This window comes from Thermobia domestica, chromosome 17 (genome assembly GCF_964235325.1).
Source record: "Thermobia domestica chromosome 17, izTheDome1.hap1.1, whole genome shotgun sequence".
Taxonomy (NCBI): domain Eukaryota; kingdom Metazoa; phylum Arthropoda; class Insecta; order Zygentoma; family Lepismatidae; genus Thermobia; species Thermobia domestica.
This window is the reverse complement of record NC_137470.1, coordinates 7,344,193-7,365,211: the sequence shown is the minus strand read 5'-3', so window position 1 is coordinate 7,365,211 and position 21,019 is coordinate 7,344,193. Positions and strand designations below refer to the sequence as shown.

Below are 21,019 nucleotides of genomic sequence, written 5' to 3'. Positions count from 1 at the left end.
GTATTCGTGGACGGGAGACGTTGCTGGAAGTGATATTTAAAGCGGAAGTGGTAGAAATAAGTTACTTCCGGTTTTTACATTGATCACTATAGAGAAAAAGCGGTAATAGATAGCAAGAAGCGGTTTCCTGCAAGCGTCCCTAAAATACATTATATCTCCACTCACTCTCTGTCTAAAGCCGAAAATTGTTCAAATTAGTATCACTTCTGGGTTCAATATTGAGAAGATATACATCATACAAACAGCCTTCTTCACGTGGTGTACAAGTGACACTGGTACTTTTTCCTTTAATAATTGAAAACTACCAGGAACATTTCTAATAAAATATCTATATTAGCTACTACCAGAATGCCCATTCTTCACACGGCAAGAATATGTTTCATTTGGAGGGAGGGGGGCTCAGTGGGTCAGTAGTAGAATGTTCACCTCTGGCGCATGGGGTCCTTGGTTCGATCCCAGCTCGCGCCAAGTGAGCTTTGTGTTGGACAAACACCGTGTGCGTGGGTTTTCTTGGGGTTCCCCCGTTTCCTCCTAGTTTATTTATTCCACCATTTCCTTTATTTTTCATCATCACTGTCTCGTTTAGCCTAGCCGACACAATCGTGGGACGTAAAACTTAAAGGTTTCATTTTTTCACGTTTCATTTTGGACATAAAGGGCTGCATTATTTAGATTTAAGTGGCATCTGAAGTGTAACTGTTCATCTCAGCGACTCCAAAAACTATTAATTCGATACTAATATCGGTCATTTTTGATCATTTTTATATATCTCCCCCTCCCCCAAGTTTCCGGAGTGAATTTGGATTTAAACGGCATCGGAAGTGTTACTGTTCATCTCAGTGATCTCGGAAACTATGGATTCGATACTAGTACTGGCAGTTTTCGATCATTTGTATGTCTTCCCCCTCTCCTAAGGTGCACCGTCAAAGTGAAATGATAAAAACATTCTAGGCCCGAACTTAAGCTACATTGGAAATTTGATCGATATCGGTCTTGTGGTTCAAGAGGTAGGAAGTCACTAGGCACTTTCACTTTTATATATATTAGTATAAGCACTAGTCGAAGTTTCAATATACTTTAAAAAAAAAAAAAAAAAAAAAAAAAAAAAAAAAAAAAAAAAACCGAATATCTACTATTTATCAACACACCTAATAGCAGACTAATAATAAAGACGAAAAACTCTGTGTTGATTTTGTGCTAACTGTAGTTGTAAATATTTACATCGACTGTGGGAAATGGTAAATAATTACTTATTATTATCGTATACGCTCATAGTTTAACAGTTCATGAACATAATTGCGTTAATTAATTATCTGCTATACTCACCAGCAAAAAGATTTCTTCTGGAGTAAGCTTCAAACTGAATAAATTGGAATGTCCTCATGAAACACTGTTGGTATTTCGAAATACAGTTTTGGTACATGTTCAGATTGTTTCATGGAAATACGATGAAAGGAAAAAAGTTTTTTTTTTTTTTTTAATTTGGGGCCGCGGTGGCTCTATGGTAGAGCGTTCACCTCTGGTGAATGGAATCCTTGGTTCGATCCCAGCTCGCACCAAATGACCTTTGTGGTGAACAAACACCGTGTGCGTTGGTTTCCTCGGGGTTCTACCGTTTCCTCCCACTTTCTTCATTCCATCATTTCATTCATTTCTCATCATCACCGTCTGCTTTAGCCTAGCCGGCATTACCGTGGGACATAAAGATTTCATTTCATTTTTTAAAATTTATTCCGAATACTTAAGAGAAACAGCTCCTTGTTAACATATATTTGTGACTATCTTGCACATTGAAACCTCGTATTTCATCTTTCTAAGAAGAAATTGTAAAAAGAAGAAAAAAATCACTTACCAAAGTTAGAAGTCTTCGCGTGTCGCACTCAGGAAGAATATTATTATTATTATTATTAGTATTATTATTATTATTATTATTATTATTATTATTATTATTATTATTTTTATTATTATTATTATTTCACAGTCGGGTTCGGTCGTATAGTTCCGCTTTAGCTCATCACGCTGCTAGGCGACGCACCTATTCGTAGAATGTTCCCTCTTTATCCGCTCAGGAATGTAGTAAATATATTAGATACACTGTAGAAAAAAGTTTATTTTTTCCTTTTTATGTAAACACGTACACTACTATTCATCCGCTATGTTTATAAAGCAGTGATAGACATAATAATGTGTACGTAGTAGGAAAACATTTTACCGCGATAGTAAATGTTGATATTGAGGGGTTGGATATGATACATTGCAACCACATTTGAGTATTGTCATCTCTTGATGTTGTAAATGCTTGAAAAGGGCAAATTAATTAAAGCCCCCGCCCCCGCCCCCGCCAAGTGAACTTTGTGGTGGACTAACACCGTGTGCGTGGGTTTCCTCGGGGTTCTTCCGTTTCCTCCCACTTTCTTCATTCCACCATTTCATTCCTCATCATCGTCTCCTTTAGCCTAGCCTGCATAACCGTGGGACGTAAAACTCAAAGATTTCATTTCATTTTTTCAAAAACATATGGTATTGAGCCGGGGACGAACTGACGTCTCCAGATTACCGTGTGTAGCATAGTTGTTAGCGAAGACTCCGTTTCATTTCCAGGCTTACTTCTGCACTCTTTCGTACTTTGAATTTTTGTTGAATTTCCACTTGTAAGGTATACGAAATAAGGAAAATTTGATTCTTCTTATTTTCTCGTATAATATAAAGTTCGACCTTTATACGAGGTTTATTCAAAAAGTATCCAACTTTTATTTATAAATAATTTTGTGTATTCAGATACCACAATATTACGTTAATCTTCTTCAAGTAGCTGCCCCATGCAGCTGGCCCCAAGTAACTTCCAATGGCTCTCCCACTGTTTGAAGCGGCACTGGAGCGCCTGATTTAAGATTGCGCGGAGCTGCTCCATCGTATTCTCCATGAACTCTTCTCTGTTCTGAAATGTGGTTCCTTTCAGGTGCATTTCAAGAAAAACCGGAAATCACATGGAGCCATGTCACGAGAGTAGGGATCCTGACAAAGCATAGATATGCTGTATTTTTTGAGGAAAGTTTGTATGAATTGTGAACAGTGGAGGGTTGAACCACTTTTTCTGGTGTCCATTGCTTCGTTTCTGAAGGTCTATCGACCCTTGCAGATTATTTTCACTTGGGATTCTCAAAGCTTTACACAAAATTTAGTGCAGTACCGTTGTTCAACGCCTTCAGTCGTGCGGCAGACTGCTGATAGGTGAGGTGACATTCGTTTTGAATAAAATGACTGACTGTTTTTGCAGAAAAAAAACAAGGATGTGCATTAGGATCACTACCTATGTGCGTCAAACCACGCCTCCCTATTAAGGTTGGATACATTTTAAACAAATCTTGTATGTGTTCAGTAATGTAGTCCCTTGGTTGTCCAAACAAAGCAAGTCGTAGCACACTCCATGTTTCATAAACAGGTGGAAAATTTACCCTTTTATTATTGGCAAACTTTAATCCCAAGCTGAGAAGATCATCAGAATCCCCAACTGATTTTTTTTTTTTTTTTTTTTTTTTTTGCCTAGTTTGTCCTGCAAAATTGCCTTGTGTGCAAATGTTCAAACTTGCAATATGTGGTTGATCGCCTTTGAGTTCATCTTTTGAGAAGTCTAAATACGAAATAGTAGTAGAGAAAGAAAACAAAAAGAGAGAGGAAGATGCTTCTCACCATTCTTTTGTGTAGAGAAGGAAAAATATTATAAAACTTCTTGATAGGTAGAGCTAGGTTCATAAAATCAGAGTCCGAAATCGACTTCCAGTACCGGTTTATTCAATAAATTCTCTATAACAACAGCATTTACAGAAAATACTACAATAATGTAAATTATCTAAGTTTTAAGGTAGAGGTGACCCAAGGTCCAAGTAGCATAGGGCAGGATTTCAACAGAGCTCCGAAGCAAGCTGGGTTGAGTGGATTAATAATCCCCAATGCTCTGAAGCAAGCTAAGCGATTGAGGTTAGGAATCCCAACAGAGCTCCTAAGTAAACTAAGCGGGAAGAAGAAGAGCCTAGAGTTTCGAAGCAAACTAGAGACTTTGAGTTAGGTATGTCGTGAAGCTCCAGAGCAAGCTAAAAGAGGGGTGGCCAATCGAGACTGGTAGCTATTATTGAAATATTCTTGGTTATCTAGGTGCTCCAGGTGAGGCGGTGGCGAAACTGTTCCTTCGTCGTCATGTAACTGGTGATGCTGCTGTTGTTTTCAACGCTTGCAGCTGTAGGACTCCATAATAAGGCGCACGTAATTGTTTATTTATAGATAGGAGTACAGAGTGGCGTATTTAAGGGGGGGGGGCTTCCGGGCTTAAGCCCCCCGAAATCATACTTACTATAGTAAAGTATATGAAATATCTTGCAGAATTTTCACATTTCCAGGCAAAGCCTCCCCCGAAACAAAATCGTAGATACGCCACTGGAGTACATGTTGGATGTTTGTAGAAACAAGCACGTTGGACTTTACAGAATATAGCCCCTGCCAAATCAACTTTGTGGTGGACAAGCTCCGTGTGCGTGGGTTTTCTCGGGGTTCTCCCGTTTCCTGCCACTTTCTTCATTCCACCATTTCATTCATTACTCATCATCACCGTCTCCTTTAGCCTAACCGGCATAACCGTGGGACGTAAAACTCAAAGATTTCATTTCATTTCATTTTTTTGTTACAGAATATACTAAATATTGTAGTGTTGATACTAACTATTTAGATGTATACACTTGTAACTTCAATGTGCAATTACAACAATTAACGAATTGTGTTGTTTATTTTGCTTTTTGTTGATAGAAGAAAGTGGATAATTATTTAATAAAGTTTTTCTTTTTTGTAGGTTTGGGACCGAAGAACACTGTGTGAGTTAAACCCAAATCCAGTTGGCGTATTGGCAGGACACATGGATGGCTTAACGTATATTGATCCCCGTGGTGATGGGCGTCATCTCATAACCAATTGTAAAGATCAGTGTATAAAATTGTGGGACATGAGAATTTTTTCCTCGCATAATGGTCAGCAGAACACGAGGAGAGCAGTGGCTGATCAGAATTGGGACTACCGGTGGCAACGAGTGCCGAAAAAGTGTAAGCAGCAAATTTAGTGTTACAATAAAACCTCCCTCAACTGACACCTCCATAACACGGACAGATTTTCTTGTCCTGACAGAAATATAGTGTATGTCGTACTATCCTCTCCCGAGACGAAAATCGAAAAAAAAAAAAAAAACTGCTTCACATACGATTAAATCGAGTGAAGATTTATCTCTTTACAAAATTGGATGGCTCCTTTCTATGCAGAAAGCTGATGACACATACATGTTATTTTATAATTATCAACCCCTTCAGGATTTAATATATACAGTATAACCTCGTTAACACGAACTCGCTTAAGCCGAACACTCGGTTAGGACGAACAAAATTTCGGTCCCGGCATCGCTGTACGTTATCTTATAGGAAGTTTTATCGGTTAACACGAATCACGAATTTCGGTTAGCACGAATTACGAACTAATTTTTAGTCCCTTGAGTCAGTAAAGGTTTTCATTTAACACGAACTTTCAGTCTTTGTTGTTGGTTTTTTTTTTTTTTTTTTTTTTTTTTTTTTTTTAGATCATTTTTTTTATTTCAGATTTAATTCCGGATCAGTTTTTGTCACGCAGTATTTATACAGACGAAAATTGCCTTGTAAATAAGAGAAAAACCAGAAACAGGTATCTTTCCTCTCTTATGAGGTGTTGATTCTGTTCTCCGTCATGCGCTAAACATGCAGGTGCTTGGCAGACGAGCTGGCGACAGCTCGAGACAAAACATATTCTCTCCCTTGTAACTACAAACTGGTGACAGCAGTCATAAATACCTTTCCGTTACTAGCGGTATCCAACCTGCTAGCGGAGTTATCAATTTTATAACTTAACCTGGATTTTCTGCGTGGAAACTTTTTTTTTTTTTTTTTTTTAATCTTCGAAGATAGGATAATAAGGTTACTGTAGTGTTTTCACTTTTCAGAGGACGGTACCGAGACCGAAACTAGTCTCGATCTCGATCTTAATTCGAATTTGAGACCGAGCTGTGCTTTTCAAAATCGAGACGAGACCGAAACTCTCAGTCTCTTCTCGATACAATTCTGTGGATGGTATCAAGACGGAGAATAGTCTTGGTCTCGTCTCGAATTTGGAACCGAGACGAGACCGAGACTACTCAGTCTCGTCTCGATACCATCTCTAGTGTTTTCTATGGCATACATAATATACTGTACTGGTGTGTATATATAGTCTGTATACTGTAGTGCGTATGTATGAGGAAAATGTATTCGAATAATAAAATTTGGATCCCCGGTTAACACGAACTCCTGATTTTTTAGTCCTTTGGAATTCGTGTTAACGTGGGTTTACTGTATATATATACTGTATCTTAACTATATATAAAACTACATGAGCTGACATAAATTATTGAGCACATCCTATAGGGCTTCACCGCATGATTGTAGCTTTCCGGAACTAACCCACAGGAAAATTGCCAAAAGTGAATATTTTTAATTTTTAGGGAGTCTAAAGAGGGAAAGAAGAATTTCCCCATGTTATTTCAATGGGCCTTTTTCTGGACCTATAAACTCATGTTTTAGGTACTTAAAATTGGAATAAAAACTTGAAATTCGGTATGCTTGCACGTTTTCGATAGCACTACCTAAATAAATCAGTAAAAATAAAAAAAAATTCCAACTTTAGACTGGTTTTATAGGGAACTGAAAAATCTTTCCCATGTTATTTATATGGGACACCTTTTACACGCCCGAAATTATTGAGCACTTCCTGTAGGGCTACAATGTTAAAATTTGACATGATTGTAGCTTTTCGGGACAAACCCACAGGAAAATAGCCAGAAGTGAATATTTTTAATTTTTAGGAGGTCTAAAATCCACATGTTACTTAAATGAGACTTTTTTTTTTTCGACCTATAATCTAATATTTTGGGTACTTAGAATAGGAATAAAAACTTGAAATTTGGTATATTTGTACGTTTTCGTTAGCTTTACCTATCTGAATCATCAGAAATAAAAATTTCGAACCGTAAAGTGGTTTTATGGGGAACTGAAAAATCTTCCCCATGTTATTTAAATGGGACGTCTTCTACACCCCAAAATGTTTAGGCACTTCCGGCAGGATTAGAATGATGAAATATGTGGCATGATTGTAGCCTTCCAGGACTAACCGACAGAAAAATTGCGAAAAGTGAATATTTTAAAATTTTTTAGGGGTCTAAAGGGGATGAAGGAATTCCCATGCTATTTAAATGGGTGTTGGTTGAAATAAGAAAAGAAACGATAGAATTGTGGGTTCAAGAGGTGCGAGGCCGTAGGCCGAGCAAAGACAGTGTGTGGGGGCGAAGCCCCCGAATGGCAAATTCAGGAAATATGAAGAGCAAGTTCATGAAATTCACTGTTGATGCAAAGGCCGACGGGTGAGAAATGTGAGGTCATAGGCCGAGCAAACACGGGGGTCTGGGGATCGGAGCCTCCAGCTGGCCAAAAGCTAGTGTGTGTATATATGTACTATATGTGTGTATTGTTTCAAGACACTCATTTAACATCTATTACTGCTGGATCATTTTTATTGTTCAGACGTACACGTGTTTTGAGAAGGAACTCATCAAGTTGGTAAGGGTCATAACGTCATTTGTTTGTCCTTTAAGAGTACGACGCAAAAGACTTATTTTGTTCTCTTCCAAATGTGTCTAAAAGATTGTATGGGATCCAGAACACTTGAGGGTAAATTTTCACGTCTAGGCTTCGAAAAAAATACGAACTTCTGTTTCGGTAAAGCCTGTCGTTCGTTCCTAATAATGATTAGTTTTTTTTTTATATTTATTTATTTATTTTGCTAGAAGAAATTTTATTTATTTACTACGAGGGAGGATCAGAAACTAAGGTTCCAAGGCCTATATTTCTGAAGTTTCTTCTGTTATAGAGGAATAAGGAGTTTGTGATAATTTTAATACATGGAGTTGGCAACTGTGCAGGGATTCAGTCACCCGCCACCTGCGGCGCTAGTTGTATGTAAACACAAATGGCGACTAGTTTGGAAAACCGGTCTAACGAAGAAGCTTTGCTCAGTTCTTCGATTTCTGTGGGCGAAACATGTAATCGTGGCTGAAATTCACCGGCAACTGGTAGAAGTTTACGGAGAGATTATAATGCCTCTTCATTATGTCGCATAATGGTGTCGAAAGTTTGCGTCTGGTAGAGGAAACGTCACCAACGAGGAGCGCAGTGGCCAAACCAGCACGACATCAACAGATTTGAATACAGCTCGCGTGGAGAAGTTCATTCAGGGGAACAGAAGATCACGTTACGGCTTCTGATGGCAGAATTGGGAATGTCGTTCGGAAGCGTTTGTCAAATTATGCACGATATTCTGCAGATGAGGAGGTGAAACACTCTGCGACAACGTGACTGAATACCCAAAGACAGGATTTTAACCGGGAGGGAATCTTTAAACTCATCGCACGATACGATAAGTGCCTCAACCGATACGGAGACTATGTCGAAAAATAACTTAATGTATGTACTATCTGTTGGCTGTATTGGTTGTATGAAGTAATATATACACGTTTCGTTGCAGGCTTAGTAACTTTACTTTCTGATCACCCCTCGTAGTAGTGATAGAGACCCTTGTTCGATTCCTGAGGAAGTACGTCTAACTGCAGGTCCATGTCTTACATACATAATCTTGGTGTTCGTAGAGATGTTAAACCTCAAAATAACCACATTTTATTTCTAGTGGAGATAAGTGTTATTTGATAATTTCTAGTTTACAATCAAAAGCACAGAGAAGTACGACGTCAAAAAATTCATAATTAAAGACATATTTTTATCTTCAGCAATAAATACTTAAATATATATGAAAATTCATTTACTTTATGCATTGTCCTGTATTATTGAAAATATGCAGTTGAACAATCTGGAGCTACCATATAATGAGAACAGATTCATTAATTTCTTAAAGAAATCATCTCCTAGTGCCTTGAAAATGCTTATTCTTAGCAAATTGCTTTCTCTACGCTTCCCGTACTGCAAAAGAAAGCAGGGTGCCCTTAGTATTTTTCTATACAAATAGTCTCTTAGTGTCTTAAAAATTTACTGCATCGGCGACCTTCCGATTTTTTTAAGGTACACAGTCCGTCTACAAAGTTTCGAAACTAGTGGCATAAAAGAGAAATAAAAAACCGAATAACTGTAACTATGAGTTATTATACCACATACGTCCCTCCTCTTTCGACACAAACAGTGGCACTGGCATACAGCTGTCAGATCCAGTTCTGGATGTCTTCTTGTGAGACCCTCTTTAGTTCACTGGTAACGGCCTGGTGGATATCAGAATTTGATCTCTGCCTATTCAGTTTTGATTCAGTCTTAGAGAGCAGAAAGAAGTCTGCTGGGCTAAGTCGGAAGAATAAATGGAGTGGTTGTTGGAGGCAGCTTATTTCTTGACCAAAATCTCCTCAACAAGAATCACCTTGTGACAAGTTGCGTTGTCATGGAGAAGTCATTCATGACAATCAAAAACTTTCGTTCCCCTATGTCAAAATCTCTCCAACCATCAATTCATAATGTTTTTGTAAACCTGCTGTGATGACGTGACCCTCAGGGTATGAATTACTTATGAACCTCACTTCTTCAGTCGATGAACACTGCCGATATCGTCTTCACGCGTGACTTCTGAAGGCGCGTTTTCTTTGGCTATGGAGAACCTTTACCGACCCAATCTGCTGATCGGCGCTGTGTGGAAGGTTCGTACGCATGAAATAATGACTCGGCACAATTATAATCTCCTTGAACCAACCCGGGTCCGTGTCTGCCATTTGCAGCAAATCTCGACTTGCAGAAACTCGTCACTTCTTTTACTCGTTAGTTAGTATGTATGGCACAAACCGGGCACAAAGTTTATTTCCTGAAGATCGTGTTCCAGTTTTTCGAACAGTATCTTGTCCAATTTTCAGGTTCTCAACTATCTATCATTCTTACTGGCTGACAACGAGTTTCAAGCAATTTCTGTCCCACCAATTCTTTGTATTCCACACTTAGATCAGTTGTCGGTTGCTCATTCCCCGAGTCTTCTGTGACATTTCTGCGACCGTCATGCAAATAAGTACATTACTTGAAATTATTGGCTTGAGAAAGAGCTTTATTATCGTATGTACTATTAATACTTTCCCCCGTCCCTACCGCATTCTATCAGTTTTATCAGTTTTTACATTTCTAACCATTTTTCAAAGTCAAGTCAGCGAAGGATGAGGACCGTTCTTCCTCGGAAACGTTACTGAAATGTTATAATTTATCGGAGCATTTTATTTTTATATATTTTATTTATTTATTTTTGTTATAGTGATTTATTGTAGTTACTTAAAATGTTACTATCTTTTATTTTTTTAGTAAGCAACCCGAAGACTCAGCTGGAAGGAGATACCTCCATAATGACATATAGAGGCCATTCAGTTTTGCAGACTCTAATTCGGTGTCATTTTTCTCCGGAATTCACGACGGGCCAAAGATATATATACACAGGATGTGCTGCAGGACGTGTCGTCAGTGAGTATTTTTCCTTTTTATAACATGGTATCTTCATATGTAAGTCGCCTATTTTTCCTTCCTGTATAGATTATTTTATAGTAAGGTTTAACATTAGTGCATAGTTAAGTCATACGCGGTTCGAACAAGTTAAAAGATCACTACGTGAAATCTATTAAGATCATAAAATTGTTTTATGTTAAAAGATTTTTCACTGGTACAGGTTTCGTTGAACACAATTTTGTTACTATTTTATCTAGGTCCATATTTACGTTTTTTACATCTCCTAGTCGCAAGAAAGTTCGGAAGTTCATGGAAATTCCGAGATCGTAATACGGCAAACTTCAAATAATACTTGTCATAAAGTGGGTACCTTCAAATATCTAGGGTTAATATTAACAAAACCATATTCACTAAGAAATTAAATGTCGATTAAAAGCAGGAAATTCGTGTTATTGTTCAGTTCAAAATCTTTTGTCGTCGCGAATTCTGTCAAGGAATTTAAAGTTTAAAATCTATAAAACGATAATCATGCCTGTGTGCTGTATTGTTACAAAACAGGGACGCTTACTCTGAGAGAAGAACACAGACTGTAAGTATTTGAGAACAAGATCCTGAGACGAATATTCGGACCCAAGGGGAACGGGAATGGGGAATGGCGGAAACTTTATAACGAAGAACTGCGTAATTTATACCGTTTACCAAACATTGTTAGGGTAATCAAGTCCAGGAGACTGAGGGGGGCAGGACATGTAGCCAGAATGGAAGAAAGTAGGAACGCTTTCAAAATTTTAACTGGAAATCCAGTAGGAAAAAGACCATTAGGAAGACCTAGGCACAGATGCGAGGACAATATTAAGATGGATCTCGCGGAAATAGGAATACAAAGTAGAAACTGGATCCAGTTGGGTAAGGATAAATGTTAGTGGAGAGCTTTTGTGAACGCGGCATTGAACCTTCTTCGGCTTCCATAGGCCGTAGAGTGAGTGAGTTAGCCGCAAGAAATTTTGCGCATCCTCTCTTTGTTCGTTCGTATTTACTATAGGCCTAAACAAGTACACTTATATTGACCTACCAGCAACAGGGCAGAGCGTACAGAACCAAATACACAGATCATGCTAACAGCCAATAAGCAATAACTTAAGCTGTTTCTAGCGCCAGTAGCGTCGTAACAAAAAAAAAAAAAAAAAAAAAAAAAAAAAAAAAATAGTTGTATTATCAACATTGCTTTCTGAGTAGATCTCTTTAAATTCCTCTCTGCGTGGATAGTCTCTTTTTTGAATACACCATACACGGCGCCCTGTGTCTGAGCTGTTGTGACGGGTGCGTAAATATAGGCGTAACTTTATTTCTTGCGTAAGAGGTTAGCATAGTAGCTCAGAGCCCAGTACCAGGATGTACACATTCGATACTTAGGATCGTAAATTCGCTTCGAGCTCATGTATGCTTTATAGTAAACAGACACAGTTTTTTAAGACGCTTGCGTTTGTAGCCATACAGTCTTCCAAAAGTCCTGCAAAAAAGTAAAAAGCTGTAACTTTGAAAGTACTACTTACAGTTTTCTATTTTGTTTGTAATGTTTAGTGGAAGTATTAAATTTTTTGTTGGCAACAATGAGCGGATGTAAACGTTGACGTCACAACCGCAAATCACGTGACAAAGATGGCGTCTACTCAAGAGAAAGCGCAGTGTGTGGCGTGGTTTTGTGAGTTAAAATCTAGTGTTTTGGTGAGAAGAAAATTCCGACAAAAATATCAGAAACAACCACCTGCAGGTTGAAGTATCAAGAAATGGTACGATAAGTTCCTAGCTACCGGAAGTGTCTTGGACTTGCCTCGTAGCGGAAGGCCAACAACCAGTGTTGATGTGATTCAGTACGTGCAGGAAAGCGTGTTGCAAAGTCCAAAGAAATCGTTGAAACGCAAATCCTTGGAGCTGTGAGTGGCAATGACAACGCTACACAATATCGCTCGTAAGAAAATAAAGGCAAAGCCTTACAAGTTGAAACTTGTACAGGAATTGACGGAAGAAGACTGTGACATAAAAAGTGAGTTCTGTGAAATGATGCTTGAACGGTTGAACATTGATCCAGGACTTCTTTCAAAGTTGCTGTTCTCAGGTGAATCCACGTTTCATGTGTCTGGTAAGCTAAACCGACACAATTGTAGAATCTGGGGAATTGAGAATCCACACGAATTTAAGACACATGTTCGTGATTTTCCAAAGTTAAATGTATGGGTGGTGTGCCGTGTCAGCGAACATCGAAATGCCATTCTTGGATTCCCGAAAATACTTCAGCAATATTTGGACGTAAATGGTGCTCAGCTGGAGATTTGGCGTTGAAAAAACTGCATGGATACAAAATTTCAGACTTTCTTACAAGTCCACGAAAAGTTTTGTACAAATACAATAAATGGATACAAAGTTATAGCTTTTTACTTTTTTGCAGGACTTTTGGAAGACCCTGTATATCGCTTGAACCCCTCTCATTGTTTAGCACGGCGGAGCTCATGTAATTGGGATACCACGTTAATCTGTAAGTCTACGTTTCATGTAGCTTCGCTGCTGACAGTGAGCCTAAACTGAAAATCAAATCAAATCAATTCAATATTTATGCTTGTTATTCCGTGTCAGCCTTCGGCCCGCTATACACTATAAGTTAAAATAGTGTCTAACCCTTTCGGGATTTATGGTGTGTATATATAATATACCACACGTTTGTATTGTTTTAAAACACTCATTTAACATCTATAATGCTGAATGATTTCTTTTTATTGTTCAGTTGTAAGTGCATTGCGAAACAGGTCACATGTGTTCTGAGAAGGAGCTCGTCTAGTTGGTGGGAGTCATGACGTCATTTCTTTGGGATTCAAAAGTACAACGCAAAAGGCTTATTTTGTTCTTGCAAATGCTGTTTAAAAGATTTTATGGGACCACGAATCCTTTCATCACCGTTGAGCCTATGGAGACTAATAATAGCTTTTGTTGACTCCTTTACTACAATGAGATACTTGAAGTTACCGATACGCTTCACCACACACCAGTTTAAAATATAAATATTCCGTATCTTTTATGTAACCTGCACAGTAACAAGAAAATGTTGCTTGCCACTGAAAGAAAAGGTATGTAGCTTTTCTTAATGTAAAACGCCGCTCCGAATATCCCATACATGGAATCACGTGATCCTCTGTACTGCTACTAGCGAATTTTATTAAATAGATATTTTCGCCGGCGGGGGGCAGGCATAAATGGGAAGGCACACCGGCAGTTGCCAGGTTGCCCGGCGAGCCAGTCCACTCATGAGTGAGTGAGTGAGAGTGTGTGTGTGTGTGTGTGTGTGTCTGAGAGAGAGAGAGAGAGAGAGTGTGTGTGTGAGTGTGTGTTTGTGTGTGTGTGTGCGTGCGCGCGCGCGCCTTGTTCACAGTTATATCAGGATAATATAACATGTTTATGCCTGTCTGATAAAGAAACTGCTGTAATATCTGCTACTGGTTCTGCTATAAACTGCTTACATTGTATACTTTCTTGTTATTACACGTATGTTTTTTGTTCAGAATCATACATGTTTGTAAAACTTGAACTTCTAAAATAAAATTTTTATTAATGTTTACTGACCATAGGTAGAGCCGAATTAGTTTATGGAAATAATTATTTATATTCTTTTGCTTTCAGTTTATGACGTTTTGACTGGTAAAATAGAAAGTATTCTGCAAGGGCATCGTGCTTGTGTCCGTGATGTATCATGGCATCCATATCGCCAAGAGCTAATTAGTACTTCGGTAAGTACAACCGCAACTTTTGCATTGCAATAATATATAACTAGTTTCAATTTGATACAAAGAGAATCGTACGGGAATTTTGATTTTCGAAAAATAAAGAAAAAATTCTGTATTTTGTGCGAAAATGCGAACTGCAGTAAGATCTCTCGTAACTGTCACCCAGTTAACAGACAATACCAAGCAATGGCATGTTTGTATTCTTCGTTGATTCACCTCGGGCAGGCAAGTCCAAAACACAAACTTCACATAATAGCTTGCTCTAAGTGGTTCATTGGCTAAGCGAGATCACATGGATTCTTTTGTACGTTGTGCGGCCAGAACTCGCACCTACAACTTTATTTACAAATAGTTCAGCGTGTGTGTCTGTACTAAATTTTTCGTAAATTTTAAAATTTTTGTTCATGTGGCGCCACTGTGGCTACTCATGCAAAACGCAAATGTTCTCACGCCGAAATTAAATCTTAAATTGTTTTAGAAAATGGCGAGAGAAGTCAGCACATGGAAATTGATGCAGGAACTGACTGAGTAAAATTGGAAGTTCATATACAATCATGAAATATAAACAGGTAAGTACTCGAAATGAATAGTGTATATCCAACTATCCGGCAAAATCCGGAAATGGTCAAATCCCGTTGTTGGTAGTTGCGAGAGATCATATTGAATATGAGTTCGAAATTCGTATATTATATGAGGGTTGGGACAGCGTAAGCCATGGTTTCTCTGTCTCTCTAGCTAATTCACATATTTTTATAAATAGAGTTAAAATAATAATTTAACCAACTACTTTTATCAAGATGATTTGTCTTTTCTCGTATTTCGCTCAAAATATGCCCTACTACTTTATGAGCTATATATAAAATTTTGCTCATCATTCTGCAGGCGTTATGAATGTGTAGTACCATATTTTCTTCAAGTTGGTAACACTGTGTTGGTTATGACATTGATAATAATTCTAGTAGGTAACTTGCGTGTTGTTGCGTTATTAAACTTTACGGAATAATGCTTACGTGCATTTGGAGATATTTTATCTACATTGTTTCCATTGTTTTCCTTTGATTACTTCTTGTTCCAAGCCTTTTTTCTAGTTACCTGGGTTCGGCTTTTCAGATTGCTGTTTCCCACCTGTTTCTACCTTGTATATCGACACCACAGCCCCATATCGTTCTAAACACAATCTCCTCACTACTTTTTTGGCCGGCCTCGAGATCCTTTCCCACTCACTTCTTACAGCATCAACTTGATGAGCTACGTATTTCAAAAGTCGTCTCCTTACGTGTCCAAACCATCTCAGCCTATTTTCTTCCGGTTTTTCTATTACTGGTGTCACCTCTGCTGTTCCCGAATCAGTTCACTCTTAATTTTGTCCTTCTGCGTCACTCCACACATTCACCGCAGCATCTTCGTCTTCTCAACATGCAACTTCTGTTCATCTTTCTTCTTCGTCGTCCAACATTCCTCTCCGTATAATAAGGCAGGTCTCACTACTGTTTTGTAAACTTTTTCCTTTAAGGCGTATTGATACCTCACGGTCATACAACATTCGTACCGCTTGTCTCCATTTCGTTCAACCGCTGCTAATTCTGCTCTTTACATTTACTTTTCCTGCAGAATTGATCCCAAGTACTTGAATTCCTTCGTCATTACCACCTCTTTTTCGTCCAGCCGTATTCTTGTATTCTCGATTACATTTTTTCCCGAAAGGACAATGTACATATTCTAAGTCTTGGTTTTACTAATTCTAAGCCCTTTTCTCTCCAACACTCCTCTCCAGGCATCTAATTTCTCTTGCAGAGCTGCGTTGGTCTCACTTATCAGCACGATGTCATTCGCAAATAGCATATTCCAAGGTGATAACTCTTGGATATCTTTTGTAAGTTCGTCCATTGCAATTACAGAGTCCTTCTGGTATTCTCTGTACTATTGTCTGCATTTAACTATTTGCAAATTTGTATTACGGTATTTTTGTTGTTCATGACTTGTACCAGCTACAACTTCGGAAGAAGTCACATCTTCAGGGGACGTCCTAAACCCAGTTTTCTGAATTTATAAACCCAGTTTACAGTTGGAAAACATCCCTTGTAACTAATCTATATTTCAGTGTCTAAATATGTGTTTATTTTCTTTGCAGTGGGATGGTACCCTCGGCAAGTGGACATACGCTGGACGACAAGTGTTAGATTCGGATGATGAGGAAGAGCAGGCAGACGGCCAAGCTGAGCGGCCTAAAACGTTAAGACGAAGCCAGAGAATAGCGCAACGAGAAAAACAAAAGTCTTTGCAGAGACAAGGATGTTGACAAATGCTCTGTAGGGGCTCTTGAAAACCAGAACTAAAAGTGAACGTTGTCTCTTTTAAGTTATATAAAGTTATCGTCTTTCTGGTCCCAGAGGGGAAAAAAATACAGACTGATATAACGTCAATTGTTAATATTGAGTTAAAATTTTCAATTTGTTTAGAGAGCTTGAGAGCTCAGTTCTATTATTTGATTTTCCCTTATTGTTTGTTTGCCTAGTAAACTGCATCATTTGTGCAAGCAAATAATAAAACAAAGTGTGAAAGCCGTATTTAAAGTGGTACTATTTCTGATAGTAGACATCTTTTCTGCAACCAAAGCACCATCCACTGTTTCTCAGCAACTTTATTGGTATTCGGTGACATTGAGGTACAACATCCAGTGACAGGGATTGCAAGTTTCGCATTTCTTTAGAAGTGTGTAGTGTTTTAACTTAATACAGTTTCGATAATTACGTACATCTTCGTCAGTTGGTTTTTCAGTTCTTAAACTTTTTGACTTACATTCAAATATGAATACAAGACCACGAACTACAGTTTCAACAAATTGTTCTAACTTCTTTGATTCTATCCAGAAATATCGAAACCTACTCATAAGAGCCTGCCTTACTAAAAGTAATACAAAATTTACCATTTTTCTTTTGCTTGTTTTTCATAAGTGAAAGGAGATAATGAAATGCAGCTTACCACAATCATAAATAATGCTACAGAAAACACGAACCTGAAGAATTTTCAGTGTTGCCACAATAACATTTCCCCGAAAATCTAAGTTAAGGCAGAGACTAGAGAAACGAACTCAACTGCATTTGATTACGTATCATGTTGTTTTGGTATCCTGTGAACTACTTTTTAGATAACAGTACTATTTAGTTTGTAATAAACATAATAGTTTTAACTTACAGTTATTAAAATTAAATAATAATGTTATTTAGAAAGTAGTTCACAGGATACCAAAACAAGATAACAGTTAATCATATGCAGTTGAGTTCGTTCCTCTAGTCGTTGCCTTAACTTATATTTTCGGGGAAATGTTATTCTGGCAGCATTGTAGTTTCTATGAATGGCAACACTGAAAATTCTTCAAATTCGTATTTTCTGTTGTAGAATAACATTATCTATGTTTGTGGTAAGCTGCATTTTATTATCTCCTTTCACTTATAAAAAAAAATGGTAAATTTTGTATTTTTAATAAGTCAGGCTCTTAAGTGCTTTTTATGAATTCAGGCTTATGTACGAGGTGCTCTTGAAAGTTACTTTTCGTTCACTACGAGTACTGTATTTCAGTCTGAATGGACGTAAAAAGTCTCGAAGGAAAGGAATTCTTTCAGGTAAACAATAACAATTCTCATTACTTCAGTCTAAATCTAAAACAAAATTGATTAAATACTCGGTGTAATCAAACTTCATGGCATAATCTTTCTTTGTCGCATTTCGTAGTAGAAACCTCCTATTTCCAGCGTAAATTCGTGCCTATCCGGTGATTTTTCTAATATATTTTTAGTATTGGTTGTAGCTGATTTCTATTATATGTTAATATTTTCAGAACATATTTTATGCATTGTGGCATTACCTGTTTACTTTAGTTACGAATTTTCGTAAAATTTTCATTGCACTTTTCGCTAAAAATACTAAAATATGTACCAATACACCGTTATCATTCGTGAGTATAGTAGCCTCGGTCTAAAGACAGCTACTTGCTCACAAAGGGAAGCCGCTGTTTAAGAGAGAGAAGGAAAGAGAAAGGATCATTGACAAAGATTTGGCAACAGTTTCGGTTCAGTTTATTGCCTGAGAGTTAATTTTCAACGGAGAGAAAAAACACACAGGACAGTATGAAAAGAAACCTCACACAGGGGCGACTTAAGCAAATTGCTGTCTTTAGACCGAGGCTACTATACTTGTGTGGATGCTACTCAATGTGCCTTCCGAAAAAGCGTAACGGTGCATGGTAATAAAATCAGGTACCAATAAACTTTACAAAATCTTCTTCTTTACCTTTCATAGCAGTAATGAATGATTTTTTTATTTTTATTTATTTATTTTTTTAAAATAATAATTTGATGATTAGCAGACATTATGAAAACATGTTGCTTATATACATTTTGATCAGATAGGTAGATGGTTGCCGAGAAAATTGGAATTGATAGTCCATTCTGAAGAATCCAGTAAGCAGCTAGGCAAACAAAATGATGTGTGCTTGTATTTGTATTTGTTTAATTGTCAATAACAAGGGCTGGAAACCACTTTCATTCGGCTTCGGTTAAATAACAATGTTCAGATATGAAACTCTTTTGAAGTGTGTGTAACTATTATTATTATCGTTCTTACTTTTTTTTCTTTCTTGTTTTTTGAAAGATAAGATACATCTTTGGCGTATTAGGTAACTTTAAAAGCCCTGTCTGTTTCGAGCAAAGCAAACTTAATGTGAATGTATATGTTCATTGTTTCAGTAGGAAATTTCGTTTTTCAGTTTGTGTTTTTACTTGTAGACAATTGTATAATGTCTGATTGTACTGGGATCATATTCTTTTGAAGTACTAGGTAATTGAAAATTGTTAAAATGCTGGCATGACGTACTACCACTTACTACTATTCGCTGTCGTTATTAAGTAGATAAAACAATTCTGTAAGTATGTTCATATTTTGTTAAGAATTATTCTAATTCACTAGTTGACTCGTATTCTAAATAGTTCATATTTTATTTAAGTAAATTTCACAGTTTTCTATTATATTCTATACTAGCCAGTTTGTTTAACTGGGAATTGGCAGGGCACAACATTTCGGCTGTGAATAAGGCTTTTTGTACGTTGGAAAGTGTGTGAAATGCGTATACAGGACAGATTTTGTTTAATAGTTCATATTCTAAAATATACAAAAGAAAAAAAAATAATAAAAATTGTATTCGGAAAAACATATAATGCTCATTAATTTTTCATACATGTACTGTTAATTGTTACTGAAGATCCTAGGCATCTGTATGCAGAAAAAGTTTTCTTACGTTACATTATTAACGTTTTTGAAACATCTGTGATATATGTGTGGTTCTTGACTGTCAGTCAGTGAAATAATAATAAACTGTTTGCTTTAAAATATAAAAATTCACAATCTTATGATTTTTTTTTTAAATAAATACATTTCTTGGTGTGTAAAATAAGAGTTTAGGCGGGTTTTTTTTTGGGGGGGGGGGACATGGTGGCTCAGTGGTCGAGCGCTTACCTCTCGTGCATGGGGTCTCTGCTTCAATCCCTGATCAAGTAAGTTTGTGGTGGACAGCGTCGTGATTTTGGTTTTTCTCGAAATACTCTCGTTTTCCTCCCACATTCGCATTCCACCAGTTCCTCCATTATCATTCACTTCCCTTAATTATCCGTCTCTCTCAGCCTAACGGGCATAATCGTGGGACGTTAAACTCAAAGATTTTATTTTCATTTTTTGTTAGTTTTGGATGCTTTTGTGAGTATAGAATGGCTATGTAACTGGGGAAGAATGGCTTGTGAGACGACGGAATTAAACTTAATGAGATACATAGGAAAGCTTTTAGACACACATAGTATAACAGAAATTCTAGCATACATGAGGTGGAAAAAGTTCATTTAGAAGCTAAGTGAGTGAAATGTTCTGTTCGCGGTTAATGTTGAAAGGTGGTTACTTCGAAATGAACGAATGTGTTTATGGCGTTAAAGAACAACGAAATCAAATGTCCGTAGTCAGTTGAGAAGTGTTGATCGTGACTTGCACACGTAAACCCTATTTAAATCAAAAGTTTAAGCGACCGCAGCAGTGTAAAGATTAAACCGATAAGATAAAAAACGCTTTAATTATGAACGATGTAAATATCGGCACAGAGACATTTGATTGGCATACTCTGCAGTACTACTAGGTTAATATTATTGCCAACCCAATGTAAAGTTATACTTTTTCTCAGGTAGCACTCCGTCAGGCCATTACTTATTTGAAATCTGCATATCAAACGAAAACTGACAATCCTACATTTATTATTGACACAAACTAAAGACGCAACAGTACCAGAATATCCAAATTTTAGAGGGCTTTACTACAGTAATATTAAAAGGGAGTCTCGAAATGTTTTATTTCGAAAAAGTGTTTAGATAAATACAACATTCAATCTCGTACAGTTTATTCTTAATAGACATTAAAGATCAAAATGCGGTTCAAAGCAATTTGATATCTTAAATCGTATATAAAATTCATTATCGTACAGTGAGGTTCAAGAAGTAGGTCGCATGTCAACACTTTTTTGCAAAATTACTTTACTGCAGTAAATCACATGTCTGATTTGCCAGGTTGTTGACAGGTTACTGGAAAAAGGGATTGGGTAACACAGATATAACTTTTTTTTAACGCGAATGTACATATATTCAA

General features: G+C 37.3%; 1 protein-coding gene across 4 annotated transcripts in view; it reads left to right on the top strand.

Annotated features, from left to right (window-relative positions):
- LOC145673772 (DDB1- and CUL4-associated factor 11-like) overlaps positions 1–19,734 on the top strand; it is a 91,780-nt gene extending 72,046 nt beyond the window's left edge. For all 4 annotated transcript variants that reach the window (XM_081743529.1, XM_081743526.1, XM_081743528.1 and 1 more), the window contains exons 8-11: positions 4,841–5,087; positions 10,431–10,586; positions 14,238–14,344; positions 16,473–19,734. In XM_081743529.1, the coding sequence (XP_081599655.1) occupies positions 4,841–5,087; positions 10,431–10,586; positions 14,238–14,344; positions 16,473–16,640 (678 nt within the window). In that variant the 3' untranslated portion in view covers positions 16,641–19,734. The remainder of the gene's footprint in view (positions 1–4,840; positions 5,088–10,430; positions 10,587–14,237; positions 14,345–16,472) is intronic.
- Positions 19,735–21,019: the final 1,285 nt, after the last annotated feature.